The sequence below is a fragment of the Elaeis guineensis genome, chromosome 7 (assembly GCF_000442705.2).
Source record: "Elaeis guineensis isolate ETL-2024a chromosome 7, EG11, whole genome shotgun sequence".
Taxonomy (NCBI): Eukaryota; Viridiplantae; Streptophyta; class Magnoliopsida; order Arecales; family Arecaceae; genus Elaeis; species Elaeis guineensis.
Window position 1 is genome coordinate 97,012,886 of NC_025999.2, and position 17,752 is coordinate 97,030,637.

The 17,752-nt window shown below is 40.0% G+C and overlaps 1 protein-coding gene and 1 long non-coding RNA gene across 2 annotated transcripts; one reads left to right on the forward strand and one right to left on the reverse strand.

Annotated features, from left to right (window-relative positions):
• Positions 1–3,718: 3,718 nt before the first annotated feature.
• Positions 3,719–6,808, reverse strand: LOC140859068 (plastid division protein PDV1-like). The gene is made up of 2 exons (XM_073260381.1): positions 6,394–6,808; positions 3,719–4,430 (listed from the first exon to the last, which is right to left on the reverse strand). Exons 1-2 carry the CDS (start codon positions 6,712–6,714, stop codon positions 3,912–3,914), a joined length of 840 nt encoding a protein of 279 aa, XP_073116482.1. The 5' UTR covers positions 6,715–6,808; the 3' UTR covers positions 3,719–3,911.
• A 6,589-nt stretch (positions 6,809–13,397) lies between these two features.
• On the forward strand, positions 13,398–16,964 carry LOC109505274 (uncharacterized). Its single transcript, XR_002163822.3, has 2 exons — positions 13,398–13,608; positions 16,702–16,964. It is a non-coding gene; the product is annotated as an uncharacterized lncRNA (long non-coding RNA).
• The last annotated feature ends 788 nt before the right edge of the window (positions 16,965–17,752 follow it).

Here is a 17,752-nt window from a genome sequence, read left to right on the forward strand (position 1 = left end):
TTCCAAAATACCCAACCATACACCTTTTTGCTTCCGCATGGCGATAGCTCTATATCTGTGTTTATAGTCTTGTCTTTCTCTGTGCTTATTGTGATTTTGATTTTTATCATTGGTGTGCATTGTCTAACTCCTTTGCGTAGGTAATATTGAGGTGCTACTTGGGATTAGCCTAGTGATTGTTCAAGTCCATGACAATTGATCTGGTGCTCCCCTAATGACAAATGTCAATAGGCGCTAAGTTAGTTGAGGTGAAAATTTACATTTAAACGATTTGAAAATGGATTGGATGCGTCGTGAGAGTGGTAAATCCAATCCAATAGATGTCCCTCTAGGGCCCCAGGCTAACCGGTGAGGCCCGCCAAAACAAATCTACGATACGGGACGGGACCAGATCTACCAAGATTCTCACCGACAAACCAAGCGGGGCCCACGAGAATAACCGGTGTTTAGCTTTTCAAAGGCAAGTCAGCACTCATTGGTTGATGGATTCCACGGCAGATCCGGTCGGTACACGAAGGGAATCAAGCCTTCCCCGTGCTTTATTAATGAATGATCATGACGGCTTGAATGATGTACTACGCCACGGGGCTGGTGATCTAAGATGCTTTGCTGGCAACCTAAAGTTGTCTCAAATATTGTGCGCATGTCTTTTTTCTTTTTTCCCCGTCCCTGCTTTTTCTATGGAGCCTTGAATCGGTAACTGTACATCAAGATTACGATTTTTATTTTAATTTCAAAAAAAAAGTTTTATTTTTATTTTTTAAAAATTTTTGACAATATGTAATGAAAATTGGTCCACTTTTTATTTGTGAAAGACAAATAAGGGCAGGATGACGTGGCCAAGATATAAGGAGAGAGAGAGAGAGAGAGAGGAAGGATGGGTCGATGAGGTTATTAGGATGAGAAAGAGATTGATGTTGAGGGGGTGGGGGGGGGGTTGAGTAAAAAAAAAAAGAAATAGGTTTGAAAATAAGAGTGAAGATGAGGAATAGCTCGATATCGAGTAGAAAGACAACCGGCAAAATCGAATAAGGGCGATGGGGCTAAGGGTAAGATTGGATGGAAAAAGAAAGATTAAAAAGAAGAGGATGAAAACTATTTTTTAAAGTGGAAATAAAAATTTTTATTTTCATAATTTTAAAAAATAATGAAAGATTTTAAAAATATAGAAGTAGGATAATCAAGTATAATTTCTACATTACATCTTATGTTTCTATTTTTAATTAAAAAAAAATTGCTTACATATCCTCTTGATATTGGAATTCATGTACATACCCTCCCAAAGTTAATTTTATATGTATATCATCATAAAATATTTATTTTACATGTATATTATTTTTTTCTTCTTTATATATATATATATATATATTGATGTCATCTAATGTCGTTAAAAAATTAGGAGTTGAAAATTGAAATGACTAAAATATCTTTAATAGATAGACAAGTAAAAAATAATATTTGTAAGGATATACATACAAATAGTAACTTCGCGAAGATATTCATATAATTTTATGTATGTATGAATATATATATAAATTAATTTTATTTTATGACATTTAGATTAGTTTAATTCTTGTTATGCAGAAAATATTGCTCAAAAAAAAAATAGATTCAACAATTAGATAACAAAAGAGATAGGCGGGTATATATGCAAATATTATACACACACACACACACACACACACACACACACACACATATATATATATATATATATATATATATATATATATATATATATATGTATGTATGTATGTATGTATGTATGTATTCTAATATTTATGGGGATATGCATATAAAAAAAATCTTTAGAAAAAAAAAAAAAGAAAAAACACTAAACGTGGGCCAAGTTCCTTGTTAAGCAAGATTGTTTCATTAAGAACCACGCTCAGCCCAAAATGGCGAATGAACATGAATTTACGGTCTCGAGGAGAATCCTTTTTGCTTGGTCTTTAGATAAAAGAATTGCTAATGGACAACGGTGGAAAATAAATTCCTGCTGGCTGAATTGATTAAAATTATGATGCAAAAGTGAGGAAGATAAAGATACAAATAATTAGCTCAGACAGCCTTCATGTCATATGTATAGAATGCACCTGATGGGATCTGCCACACATAGCTCGGTGGTAAAAGTTGGCTACATTATTCCAACTTCCATGCAATGACATGCATTAATTTCAGGTTACAGGCATCCCAGAAAACTACAATTAAGCTCATCTAGATTGCGATAGAATGGAGCAAACTGGGCCATTTCCCATGAGTTTCTGCTTTTGAATATTGAGTATAGTTTCTTTGAAATGATCAGTGGAACTCCCACCATTATTCTCAGAAACAATAAATATGGGATAATATGTTTGACAGCATCCTGTGTGACCGATGAAGAGATCCGGATGAGTTCTCAATCGCCCAAAGTGGCCACTACCTGCCCACAAAATTTGCCTGCCTTCCATGACATTGGCACTATGGAGACAAGTAAATTGTGGCGTGATGAGACTCTGCAGAAAAGAGCTGATCCATGAAATACTCAATAGCCAGAATGTTGTTATACCAGACGTATGAGGATTGTGCCAATTGTCACAGAAATGCTAGCGTGGCAGCTAATGCTCTTCCAAAGGCCAATGGACCTTTAATTGCTGGAAGTTTGGTTTGGCTTCAGGCCATATCATTCTTCAACAACAGGAATTGCATGCTCCAGAGTTGCACTGTTAAGCGATCAAGCCATTTCCCCGTTCACAGTGTTGTAAGTGGAGTCATACGAAAACAGTGATTACACCTGCTTCAAAGAAACATGCGCCAAAATATGTGCACAAGAAAGAAAAGGCCACATAGAAGCTGGAGAATTTCCAAGATGAAACTTATAGAACAAGAACAAGAACAGGGACAGTTTGCTTTAGAAAAAGATAAAGAGACGACCCTGGCTGTATGACATCAAGGATAAAGTAATGCATACAGCCTTCACGAGTGTCAAATTAAATGCCAATCCGGGAATACACGAAAGGTATAAAGAAGGCTGGAGAACTTTAAAGACCTAAATAAGTGTCCAATGGCTTTTGAATTTAAGCTGAACCGATACCCTGACTGGAATACCAGATTAAAATATGTGAGCATTGATAAATATTTAATAACGATGAAGAGCGATCATTTATTATCTGCAGACTGACGATCCCACATAAGAATATGAGATAGCAGACCTACTTCAATGAAATTGAGCTTCTTAGCATTTACACCTGCCTCCCTGTAGGATGCATTGACAGAATATCTCCAAAGTCGCAGAAATTACCTCAAAGTTAAAAACTATAAGAGCTTAAGCATTCATTGAAATGCTTGATATTAGTTGTAGTTACTATTTAAATGAAAATATAAAGTTTGATATTAAAATGCCTGTACAAATCTGTTTTTGATGGACAATCTTTTTCACCATATCAAACAAGAGAAACATCTAATGAACTTTGAGTGAGATCTGTCATACCACAATAAGTAGATAAAAAAAGGGTAAAAAAGTTAATGCCATATAGAGCCATAAGGCACTTGTAGTCAAAAACCATGCTTGCACAGGTAATGAAAAACTATGCCTAATGGCAAAACAATACAGGCATGTGATATATCTTGATTTTGTTACAACACCCCAACCATCAATGAGGTTGACAGAAAAACTTTACACTCCAGTAAGTCAGACAAGGAATATTTGACCCACCCTCTATCAGACACATTCTTCACATGGAGACAAAATAAATCATATGATTGTCATTGATCAATCCGGAAAATGGTTAGGATGAAGGGATGACAAATCTACTAATGTAAGCATAGATTTCCTGGCACAACAGTTAGAACGCACTATGATCAAAAGGTCTCCACTCTAACAATTCCAAAACAGCATGTACAAGCATCAATCCAAACACAAAATATCTGACCTAGCCCCTAGCTGATAATACATCAAATTGTTTCATCCGATTAGTCCGAGAAGAATTCTCCAACTGAGAAATGTCCTTTTCATTTCTCCTCCCGTAATAAGTCTGATCCTGTATCTGTGGAGTTTCACTCCTGAAAGCCACTTGATGCAGCTGTAGCAAAGCAAGCATACTTACAGCAAACACAGCAGCGTTCCCTAGCACACTGCCAATACTTTCCAATTTGAATGACTTCTTAGCTAAAGCCAAACTGGAAATCAACATCTGCATCATGACGCATGACCTTTTTCCCTCATGAATTTCCAAATTATCACCTGACTGATTCCTTGGCATCTCACAGAGGTTTTCTGGTGAGACAAAATGGCCAGTATTATGCACATCTCCAACAAACTCCACAGCTTCGTCGATGACTTGGTACTTCTTTCCCTTATGATCAGCCAATCTCATTGCAAGAATGATTCGACTTTGCTCTAGCCTTGCTATAGCAGCATCTCGTTCTGCTCGCTGTTGTGATTGTACAGTCTGTAGGGGAATTATACATGTTAACTTAATGTCAAAAGTTATGCCTAATATAATATACCCATACGCAGAATTCTTGCAGACAAAATGCAAACAGCTCTAACTGTGATCAATAACTTTAAACAATTAACAGTAGCATGTCATTTATGAATGCATCTTTGCGTAGAACTAGAGTTAGTATTCTAGACTCATATTTTTATGAAATTTGTTAAGAGTTCTTAGACAAGAAGATCCCTTTTGTAAGACTGCTTATTTAGAAAGAAACCACATATTCAGTATGCATAAAGAATATAAATGGTCGTCCTTGTGCAGATAAGAGTTATGGATATGTTAATAATTCTGAAGGTGCTGCAACCAATCTCTCACACTCCAATCTCATTTGTATAAGAGCAAATTTCCAGACATAACCAAAATTCAGAAGTGATCTACTAACACCGTTCACGATGTTGATTATAGAATAATAGGCCGCAGAACCTAAATGATAATAAATTTTCTCATGGACACAAGCCTCTTATCCTCAAAAATCTACTAACATTAATTGTACTTTGTAGAAAAAAAGTGACATGGTGCACCTTAAATGATCCACCACCAAGACAATACCATGGAGGAGTGTAAAAGAATGTCTAGGTTTTTCTGATTAAAGATGGAGAAAAGAAATAGAATTGAACAATCATTATACAAATCTGTAAATAGTGGAACAAAATGATCCAAATTGGAATGAAGATCTCATATACTAATTAACAACATATAAATCAAGATAAGGAAAACCGATTTACACAACCCTTATCTGGATCTTTTACAATACACAATTACAAGTTAAGAAAGAAAATTTTCTAGGAGGTATCACTTGACAGCATTGGAAGGATCATGGCAACTGTAGAAGTTTCTGGTTTTTTTGTTGCAGCAAACATATGGACTGTAGTTATCCAATGGGACACATTCTTTGATTACATCTTCTAGTCCAGCCAACCTATAAGGCCTGTTACAATTTTCGCTGGAGATCCACATCAGAGGACTCACCCTCAACCAAATAAGGCCCAGACCATCAGGCAGTTACCACATTAAAAATCTGCCAAGGATGGTTTTTCCCTGCTATTTTCTTTTTCACTTTATCTTTACACCAACACAGTTTTGAACTTTGAACTGTCGCCTAATTATCTACTAGAAAAAGGAAAAATTCAGAGTTTTTTTTTTTTCTTTTGCTTGGCATTTCCATCAGATATCCAGCAATTTATTTTAGAAATTTATAGCACCTGAAATCTCATAAAAACATATAAATATCTTTGATAGCTAGTATATCAGTTAATCCAAGGTCCCCTACATTGTTCATCGGTTCTGCATGAGTGAAGTATTGATTTTCCCTCCAGATAACACATCCATAAACATTTTTTTTTTCAAAAAAATAGTAACTGATTGAACAGAACCATAATAACATGTAGAAGCTTCTGGCCAAAAATGTTACATGGGTCATTCACAAGTAATGAAGTGAGAAATAAAAACATACACAAAGAACACCTTTGTTAATAGCATGATAAATCAAATATGTCACCAAACTAGGAAGCTTGAGAATCAATTTTAACTAAAAGGTAAAAAATTACTGAAAGATAACTTTAACATTTTATAAGCTACAAAAATTTTCTCCAGTAAGAAATTTTCTAGTTCTGAATGCCATTCATCCTTCCAGCACACAAAATATAATCTTTTTAAAATTCTTATGAATTTGTGAACTCCTAACCCGCAATTAGACCCCGTGAATATATTATAAAAAGCGAAAAATAACGACTCAACGAATTATGCAATCAAACACAAACTTGCTCATTTTAAAAAATAATAAAGAATCAGAAAAGCAAATTTACTTAAAAAGTTGATTGGACATAAAGATATTGGCGTTTTATTTTCCAACCACAAAACGAATGAAATAGACAAATAAGAAATCGGAACAAAACATGACTTTAGAGGAGCTCACATGGAAGAACTCGAGCTGGTCCTCAAGGTTCTCGAGGGCGGTCCGGATTGCGTTGAGGCTCCTCGCCTCCGCCATCACCGCTTCCTCCTCCTCGGCCCGGAAATCCTTGACGAACACGAACCCTCTCCTCCCCTCACCTTCCCCACCGGCCACCTTCACCGCCGCCGGCGGGTGCTTGTTCTCCCAGGCGGACTGGCTGAGGGCCTTGATAGATTTGAGGAAGTGGGCCCGGGAGATTGCGTGGATGGCGTCGCTGATCTTGTCGTGAAGGTCCCAGATCCTCTCCAGCACTGCCTCGATCTCCTCCATCTCCCATCTCATCGGGAGCTAATCTAGGGTTACGGTTAGGGTTTCCCGGTCGCCCGTCCGATTCGGCAATCAGACACCTGGGAAACGCCTAGGCGGGATTCTGGAGCAGAGGAGAGGAGGTTCTTAAGGCCGAGAGCCTAGGAGGCATGCGGGGTCCATCAGAAGCCGTGATCTGGACCGTCAATTAATTAAACTCGCCTACGCCTGGTCCACGGCCATTCTGGAAGTGCGGTACGCACGAGCGAACGGAATGGATTGATGCTTGTGGTCCTCCGACAATTTTTTAAAATGGAATCAATATTATCTTCGTGGGCTCTCACACTAACGCCGGTGGCAGTTGGGCTCGTGGATTGTGCAACAGACGGGGCTTGCTTAACGGTGCTAAGGCTCTTGATTGGGAGGCCGTCCTGTAAAACGATTTTCCTGACCTTGAGTTCTTGAGAATCCTTTTGCGGAGAAGGGAGTTCATAGAGCCACCTTCAGACTTCCCCATTGACAAAGCTCTTGGAGCCTTTTTTTTTTCTTCAAGATCTTCTGGATACCATTGAGAAGGATCTTGGGAACTTTTTTGCTCAAGTATCATGGCAAAGCTAAGGTAGAAAATATCAATCGTTCTTACATTGATTTTGTTAAGATTTGACACTTCGAGATTCGATCCATATTGAGTCTACAATGAGATTCATGATAAAAAATAAAGTCCAACAAAATCAAGATCACCCCAAATAAAATTCGGACGGAGAAGATACGTGCGATTGAAGTTGGCACGAAACTTGGTATGGTGGAGGATCACCGACGGCTGGCAGCGGGTCGGTGGAGCGATGGCAGTGCAGCCACGCGCGGCCCAGATGCGACAGCATGCGGGTCGGGCGTATAGGGCACGGCCCAATGCATGGGCCAGGCCCGGGCGCGCGGGCCAGCTCAGGCCCGGGCGAGTGGGGCGTGACCCAGGACCCAGGCGCGCCCCTGAGAGCCCATTGTCCGGTCCATCATGGATCGGACGGTGCACAACCCACTGCATGGGCGTTTCCCACGTATTTCTCGCGGTCCACGGCATTGTTCCGTCGACGGTGAGATGGATCAGGCGGTGCAAAACCCACAGCGTGGATCGCATAGGCGTTTTCCATACATTTCTCACGGTCCACGGTACTGTTTCATGGACTGACGTGTGATCGAAGGGCGTTGGTAGTTCTCGATCATGATCCAACAGTCCGAGACTTGATTTGGGTGTCATTAGGATTCCTTAACCCGTTCTAATTGATTCTTAAGGCCTTTAAAAGGCCTTATGCGTGGAACAACTTTGGGTGGTGGTGCGCATGGGCTTCAGCAGAGAATTCGAATTCAGAAAGAGAGGTGATGCACGGTGCTGAGAAAAAAAAGAGTAGGAAGGCTCCTGGATAGTAGACAGTGATCATTTCAAGAGTTCAGAGGAGTCTTTTTAGAGAGAGCTTTTATGAGAAAAATTTTTTTGTGAGGGAGAAATTGGGTGTATTAGGATTGAGGGTGAGATCTCCTCTTGTAATATTTTTTTTTCTCATAGTGAAGTTTGCATGCCCCGTGGAGGCGAGCCCTTTTTTGGCTGATCCACATATTTGATTATTTTTATTTTATTTTTTTTTTCTTCCTACTGCATCGCGCGGTATCGAAAAGATCCTGAGAGGTGGTGTCCTGTTCAGACATCCACCCAACAAGTGATATCAAAGAGAGGCGATACAATGATACAGATTGCAGCAGTGGTGAGCAAGACTGAAGATGGAGAAGATAGAATCAATCAAGATGGAGATCAATAAGTTTGATGGAAAGAACAATTTCTCCTTATGACAAGCAAGGATGAAGGATGCGCTCATCCAACAAAAGTTGATTGATGCTCTCTTGTGCGAGAAGAAGTCGACCACCATAGAGGTACGGGATTGAAAACAACTACAGATGTAGGTGGTGAGTACCATCCGCATGTACTTAGTGGATGAGGTGGTGATCCATATACTTAATGAGACTTCTCTGACAGTGCTGTGGTCGAAGCTTGAAGAGTTATACATGGCAAAATCTCTCACCAACATTCTTTTCTTCTTGAGACAGTTTTACCAGCTGTGGATGATTGAGGGACAAAGCGTGCAGGAGCATCTAAGCCACTTCCAGAAGATCCTCACCGACCTCCTCAGCATTAGCGAGAATATTGAGGAGAAGATCAGGGCGTTGGTTTTGCTAGCGTCGCTTCCGCCTTCGTATGAGTCCTCGGTGACTGCTCTTCTAGTGGGAAAGAGCACTATCAAGATAGATAAGGTCACCACGGCGATACTTCAGAATGAGATTCTCAGGAGGGAGAACCCAGCTTCGAGCTCAGGTGGTAGTAGCTCAGCTTTGGTGGTTTCTGAAGGAGCAGGAGGTGATAGACGGAGCGACAGGAGATCGCAACGAAGGTGGTCCAAGTCCATGAGGGACTTGAGCAAGACCAGATGTTATCGGTGTGAAGAGTTGGGACATCTAGCCAGAGATTGCCCTCAACTCAGGGATCGGACGATGGCTGCTGTAGCGACGGCCAGTAGCGATTCAGAAGGAGATATCCTGGAGATATCTGACGAGATATCTACTACTTTTCAGTAGTGAATTTTAGATTCTGCATGCACCTATCGTGTATGTTACAGAGAGGAGCAGTTTGACTCTTTGAAGAACATTGAGGACACTGTTTATCTGCCGCATGGATCGAACTGTGCGATCAGAGGCATTGGGATGATCAGTTGGAGGACACATGATGGTGCAGTGAGAAGATTGGGGGATGTCCGATACATACCCAATTTTCGACAGAATCTTATCTCACTGAGCAGACTGGATTCGAGAGGCTACAGGACGGTAGCTGGTGGAGGAATCCTGAAGGTGCTATGCGGCGATAGGATTGTTCTAGAGGAGAAGGAGAGGAGAGGACATTATTACCTGACGAAGAGCTCAATGCGAGGTAGAGTTTCAGGAGCCAAGAGGAGTCCAGAGTGAGGTGGAGCTCCAGATGGAGGTGGATCGGGCACGAGACAGGAGATTCGAGAGGATGGGAAGCGACGTTGCAAGGTGAGATTCCTATTACCGTAGGATGATGTCCCGAGAAGATCTCAGGTCAAAAGGAGTACAGTATATGATGGAGATGGGATAAAGCGGTCTGGTTCGACTCCCGTATTGGCCCATCCATGATCAGCAGATGATTGCCCCGAGGCATGGGGGTGAAGAGATCTAGAAGCTCTCAAAGTTAGGAAAAGGTCGAATATCAAGTTGAGGTGGAGATTGTTAAGATTTGATGCTTTGAGATTCAGTCCATATTCAGCCCACAGCAAGGTTCGCGATGAAAAACGAAGTTCAACGAGATCAAGATCATTCCAAACGAAGTTCGGATGGAAAAGATACGCATGATTAAAATCGGCACAGAACTCGACGCAATGGAGGACCGCCGGCCGAGCGGCCGTGCGTGGCCCAGGCACGGCAGTGTGCGGGTCGGGCATGCAGGGCGCGACACATAGGGTGCGGCCCAAGCCCGGGCGCACGGGGCGTGCGGGCCGGCCTAGGCCTGGGCGCTCGGGGCACGGCCTAGGCCTGGGCGCTCGGGGCACGGCGGGCCGGCCCAGGCCCACGTGTGCCCCTGAGAGCCCGTTGTTCGGTCCACCATGGAACGGGTAGTGCACAGCCCACCGCGTGGACTGCATGAGCATTTTTCACGCATTTCTCACAGTCCACGGCACTGTTTCGTGGACCGACGTGCGATCAAAGGGTGTGGATAGTTTCCGATCATGATCCAACGGTCCGGGGCTTGATTTGGACATCATTAGGACTCGTTAACCCATTCTAATTGGTTTTTAAGACCTTTAAAAGGCCCGATGCATGGAAGAACTTTGGGTGGTGGCTCGATTTTTTGATGGCGCGCACAGACTTCAGCAGAGAACCCAAATCCAGGGAGAGAGGTGATGCACGACGCTGAGAAGAGAAGGAGCAGGAGGCTCCTGGACAGCAGACAGCGGTCACTTCAGGAGTTCAGAGGGATCTTTCTAGAGAGAGAACTTTTGTGAGGGAGAACTTTCTGAGAAAAAAATTGGATGTATACGGATTGAGGGTAAGATCTCTTCTTGTGATATTTTTTTTTCTCATAGTGAAGTTTACATGCTTCGTGGAGGCGAGCTCTTTTTTAGCTGATCCACGTATTTAATTGATTTTGTTTTATTTCTTCTTTCTTCCTGCTGCATCGTACGGTATCAAAAAAGTTCTAAAAAATGGTATTCTGGCCAGACATCCATCCAACAGATTTTGATACCAGAGAAAGAAGCTTCAAAACACCCATCGAATTTTAGATCCATTAGCTTACTTAATGGTATTTTTAGCATCACCACCAAAATTTTTGCTAATTGTCCATAACCTCATTTGAACTTTGATTCAATGAGAGCTATCAATGTTTATCAAAGGAGGTGCATTCTAGGTAAGTCTTTTTTTTGTTGCTCTAAGGAAGAGGGGCATGACCCAAATCTGACATAATCGATGGGAGAGGATTGGTTAACTTGTAACCAAACTGACGTGACATATTAAAGCAATAGGCTATTTTTTTTATTTTTTTTTAGTTACAAGTGAATGCTCACACCAGTCTACTTTGGGTGCATTTTATAAGGTCAAAAAACAAAATATTATGTAGAGCCTACGAACAGATTTAATTCTGATGTTAGTTCGATCGCCGATATGCTCCGCCATGTAGGAAGCGATCCAATCGGTGGTGCTGTTCGTCTCTTAATAGACATGGTGAGCCGATGCCCCTATGCAATCACAAACGCACAACCGAATGTCTCGGAGGAGCAGATGCTCGTCCATATGTATTATCTCATCTTGGATCTAGTTAATCATAATCGTAGAGTCACCCTCAATGATGATTCGCTCTGTTCGTAATTTCTATCGAGCGTAGATGATACCTGTCAAAACGGCATAGAGCTCCGCTCTCGAGATGGTGGGTCCAAAGAGATGCGAACCTCCTACTGCAAGTAGTCTAGCATCCAGCTCTTGGATAATAAATCCTGTGCCACCTTTGCCATCCTTGATGCTACCATCGAATTTAATCTTGACAAACTCTAAGAGTGGAGGTTCTCAGGATATGAGGATAGCCCTTTAGCTCACTGCAAAAGCAGCAGGAGAGTCCTAGGACTTGAAGATGTCAAGGAGAGGATCGATAGCATCTAATCGGAAGTACTCTAGGACCAGACATAAGGCTTTCTCGAGCATCCATCTAGCAGACACTATCTCTACTTCAAAGACCAACCTATTCTTAGAGAGCCAGGTCTAATAGACAATATACGCCACCTTGCCTCCCAAAGCATCAGTTATCCCTTCAGCAGTATATCGACGAATCACCTCCAAAAAGTGGCGCAGCCAAGAACCACTATTGGTCTCCTACGGCTGGCCACCCATCTGCCTCCAAATCAATCTCGCCCTCAGACAATGCAGGAGGGCATGCTTTGTCGACTCATCCTCCAGTCCGCAGATAGGGCAGAATGTCGGGATCTCCATGCCTCTGCCCCCAAGCACCATCCGTGTCAAGAGTCAGTCCTAAGTAACCTTCCAAAGAAAGAGCCTCATCTTGGGGTGAGCAGCTACTCTGCAAATTTAGGCACCTTCAATCCTAGAACTCGTCGCAGGCCTACATCTCTCGAATAGGTCCTTCGTGGGCACTCCGAGACAATAGGAGCGGCCCCACACCCTCAAGTTTAGACATCAAAGTCATCATCAACCGACTGTATATAAAGGGTCAGAAAATTCTTGCTGTTAGATCAGTGAGATACATATATCCAGCTGAGAACGGGAGACCTGAGTGAAAAAGATTACACTTCTCACTGCAACCGTCCGTGACCTAAAGTCTTAATATCAATTAACTTATCGATTTACTAACTTTTTTTGGTCATATTCCACCACGACTACGATCCACAAGTTCTCATTTTCATCGAGAAATTTTTTATGCACCATGTAAAATTCAACATAGAGCGCACACCATCTTATCTGATCTACCTAACCACCGCTTCCTAACGTGCATGTAATGCTTGCAGTTTTACTTTTTTTATCTGAAATTTGGAATGATAAAATTATCTTATTTTTTTAAAAAAATTATAACATCTTATGTCGATATTATGATATACTGCATGCAAGAAGTAAGAATTTGACGCAGGATGTTATACTATACCACAGGATATCATAATTTTTTTTCAAAAGCATAAAATATTTTTGTCATTCAAAATTTTCAAACAAAAAAATGAAACTGCAGGTGTTAATTATGTATTAGAAAGTAGTTGGACAAAAATATCCCTCTCATATTATGACATCCTAAGCTATATTATGACATTATATTTTGATGCAGAATGTCATAATATGCCATAGAAAGTCATAATTTTTTCGGAAAAAGAGAAGTATTTTCATCATTCAAAATTTTAAATAAAAAATAAAATTATAAATATTAAATAGATATTAAAAAAAAATGAATACATAAATTGGTCAGACAAGATGATGTACTCCACGTCAGATTTTAAACGTGCACAAAATATTTCTCAATTTTCTTTTTATCACCACCGGATTTTCTCAACCCCCAAGTTTACCGTCACTGGAACCGGAATTGGACGACTATGGCCAAAGGCGGCCCACGGCCTTTTTATTACGCCAGGGCGGGAACCGGGACGCGTTCGAGATCTCCACTCTCTCTCTCTCTCTCTCTCTCTCTCTCTCTCTCCGTGTTTCGCTGCCCTTCGTCGTCCCAAGTCTTTAGCTGTGGCCATGGCGTCAGCGATGGCGCCTCAGCCCGTCTGCGGGAAGGAAGCTTTCGATCTGCTGAACTGCACCATCAAATCGCCCTTCGACAGGGCGAAGTGCATTCGCTTCTTGGACGCTCTGCGGAATTGCGTGCTCGAGAAGGTCTCAGTCGAACGTCTTCTTGATTCTTGTTTAGGATGAATTTGCTTTTGCTGAATCGATGGCTATTTCGGTCTTCTTTATCGTTAATCGATGGTTTCTATCATGTTTTCCCTGGTTGGAATCCGGATTTTCTGGTGCATTTGAATCCATGGATGACTCGTTCTTGATTTACTTGTTAATCCGATACCATCGTGTCGTGAATGCTGCTCGTGCCCTCTAGTTTGCATGACATCGGAGGTTGCTTTTGATGCCTATCAGCATGGATTTTTCTTTACTTACTGTTTAGAAGTCGTCTGGTTTTCTTTTCAATAAAATAGTGGCTTGCTAGTATCGGAGAGAAGCTGGGACGGTCGGTAATCTAGGGTTCTGCTTAAAATTTGTTGCTCTATGGATTTATATACATCTGTCTTTCTGCATTTAAAGGTATCTTTTCGGTGCTGCACATCGGTATGTGAGTGATGCAAAGGATAGAGAATTAAGGAGTTAACTTGAAAATTGTCGATAAGATTAAATATGTTGCTTAGCTGTATTCTTGGTTGTTTGGGTTTAGTAGTTTACTGGTGGAATTGATGTTCTTGGTCCCTGTAGTATATTATTGGGTACTTGATCAAACATACGGAGGAAAGTCTTGTGATGAATGATTCCACAATGTTAATTTTTCTTTAAAGGGTAGATTATGTGTTGGACGGTTAAATTTGAGGTATTTTCTCCCTTAAAATATCCCTTTAAAGACATTCTTTAGTAGTCTAATTATTTCTATTAGTTGTGCCACTAGCACATTGATGTTTCCACTTGTTCGTTCTTGGATGATCAGAAAACAGCCAGGGAAGAAGAAGAGAATAAACTAAACATATGCGATTGTGACAGACATGATACAAAAATTCTGGGCACCTTGGCATGCTCGCTCCCACGTATGTCATGCCAGAACTCATAGATTTAAATAAAAAGATGATATCAAATTTTATTGAAGGCTAAATTTTGTTCAAAAAAGGCCATTCAGAAAAACAGGCTCCTCTCACAATGGGAAATTAAAAGATTTATCAAATTTCAGCCGGAGTCTAGACTTTGTTCAAAAATAGCTGTTTGAAAAGCAGGTCTCTCCAAAAGTTATGGCATGTAGTAAGTCATTAGTCAAAAGAGTTAGAAGGTTAAATATCAAATTATTAGGCCTTAAAGGTAATGTAATGAAAAAAGGGTGTCAAACTTCTGTCCTGTCTCTTAAGATTCTATATTTGTCTTACCATTGAATAATCATGCCTGATTTTGTGGAGGGAGGACTGTTATTCTTGCATTTCTGATAGATAATGAATTTGAGTTTCATCGAGAATTTTTGAAACAGATTTTTCCCTGTTGTTTCCTCTGTGCCTTAAAAGTGATGCAGCTTCTATAAAAATGTTAAGTTCAGTTTTGAATTATTCTTCTGACATCTTTATTTAGTGTTTATAAAGTAGTTATATATGGTTTTGGCCTTTATGGGTCAAACTGTTTGATGTAGAAATATTTGCCACCATTGCTTGACCTAAATAAGCTTTGTTTGGAATAGTCATAATTGAATTAATCCTCTGCTTTTTGTCCTTTGTATCAACAATTTATATGAATGCAATTATGTGCCTTATATGTTGGTCATTATCTTTTTGGCCACAAGTGAATAAGATAATTATTTAATGTATATCTGTTGGACTTTGGGAAATGCTAGTTGTTGCAAACATCTGAATGTTTTGCATTTTATCTCATAGTTAAAGACATTTTCTCCATTCGATATGCCTTCTCATTAGCGTTTTTTAAATTCTTTTATACTTGATTGCTCATCTTATTCTACACTCATAATTTGTCCTTAGAGTCATTATCTTCATTATCTGAGCAATAGTTATCATTTTTGCTAGTTGTCTTGCTGCAATGATAGTAATTTCGCCCTTGCTTTCCATCATGGATCTATAGCCTCATATTTGTGACATCTAGTGCCCTTCCTTTTTTGGTTCATCTTTTATATTCGTAACTTGCCCCCTGTTTGGTCAGTTTTGTAGAAGCCAAATTATTTCTGGTAACCCTTGTATTTGCTCTGCCTCATTTGATTTCTCAAATAAATGTCCTTCATGCATTTCTGATGCATAATTTAGTTTTCCAACATTTATAACTATTATTGTTGACTGTAGGTTAAGATGCATAAAATTCAGTGGATGTCGTAACAGGCCAGTGAACATTTTCATATTACTTGAAGAAATGAAGGCTCTTTACCTTTCTCTTAATTAATAAGACCAAATTAAGTGCTCCTTCCTAATGTGGGGATCCTGCTTGAGCCAAGTCAACCTATTTATCCAGCAATTAGATGAACAAAACTTTCTTCTTATCACCTTATAACAATGTTTTTAATGCTTAGCATTTTTGACAATATGTCAATTGGTAATAGTATTCTGGGACTGGAACATTTGAAAATATTGCTTCCTTGGTGTCAAGATGAAACCAATCTAAGCCAATAAAAGAGATCAAAATTACAATTCATGTTCTTTATTTGGTTTCGTGCTTGGGATTGAGTGCTGTCTTATACACGTAATTTGACAAGGTTAGGGAATTTGAAGTAGCAGGTAAATGACACAAGAAGGGATTACCGGACCAGAGAGAGAAGTGCTGATTCTCAGCAAGTTGTTAGCATGTCTTTGCCACTGCAAGTTCTGTGTGTAGAGACAGCTGTTAGGACTTGGTTGACTCATTGATTAAGCATCTTTTATTATAAGCATACGAGTCTTTTGGAAACTAAGAACTTCTTTTGGTGGAGTTGAGTGAGAAATGTGATTACAATTTTGTTGGAAAAATTCAAAATTAATGCATTGATACTCCTGGCACCTGTCATTTCTTTTTCTTACTTTATACTGCAACTGAAGCTGTGGCTCATATAGACATCTGAATCTGATATGAAAAAAATGACTGCCTCAGTGAACTTCTCCACCAAGAAATTTTTTCAGCTATATACATTTACCACGTGGAGCAAACTGATTTACGTTGTATGACCAATTCTTTAATCCAAAATCATGTTTTTTCACTGGTGTCTTGCTAACCGAAGGTTTTCTGATGTACATATATTTTTCTTTGGTCCAGAAAGTGAAAAAGTTTTCGTTGGCTGGACAGAGGTATGGAGCAGAAGTTCCAAAAAGCGAGGACAAGCTTTGAATTTCCATTGATAGGACCACCAATAGAAAATCTTGTTGCATTTTTTCGTGATGACTAATTCTACTGTCATAATCTGAGTGTTGGCTGAGGTGTATTGGTGGGAAATGTTGCCACCAAAATCAAAGGGAAGAAAGAGAGGGATTTTACAATTACTTTGCTTATCAATCCAGATCTCTTTCTTCTGACTTCAATCAGTTTCTTTTGCATGAAGATATTGCTGGTTGAGCAGTTATAGCTCTGAAACCTGGATATATTGCAATGCTTATCACTGGATTTCGTTTAGGGCATGAGTTGTGATTTTTGGTTGCTAATTTTGCTGTATTTTGAGTTGCTTATGAGGGACTCGATGGGCTAGTCTAAACAGGGCCGGCCCTGGGGCAGGTCGAATTGGACGACCGCCCCAGGCCCAGGCCCTGTATTGATATTCCAATAGGGTGCAAGGGTGACTTTCTACAGTATTATAATAAAAAAATAATTACATAGGTTAATGATGGATTTTATATGCTACTTAACGAATATATCTATAGAAAATTATTGCACGTAAATTAAATTTTTTAATGATAATTAATGTTTAAAATATATTAATTTTTAATAGAAAAAATCTCATTATTTAGCCCCAGGTCTAAAAAATATCAGGACCGGCCCTGAGTCTAAATTCAATCCAAACATGTGATCTTGGCAAGGGTCATCCTAGCCGTTGGTCTTTCTTCTCAAAAAAAAAAAAAAAAAAAAAAAGGTTGTTTGGTCTGCGTGGATGCCTGGTAACTTGATATCAGTTGCCCTGGATTCCCCAGCGATATTGGAATTCACTTGTAGATGATCTTATGTTTGTAGGTATTTTGCATCGATTACTAATGTTTGAGTGAAAGATGTAAATGTTAATTTTCTAAATGTTTGTATGTTAACGTTCAAGCATGTAATTGACGGCTGGCCGTTTAGTGATATTGACCCTGAGCCCTGCTAAGACGGACGCGTATCA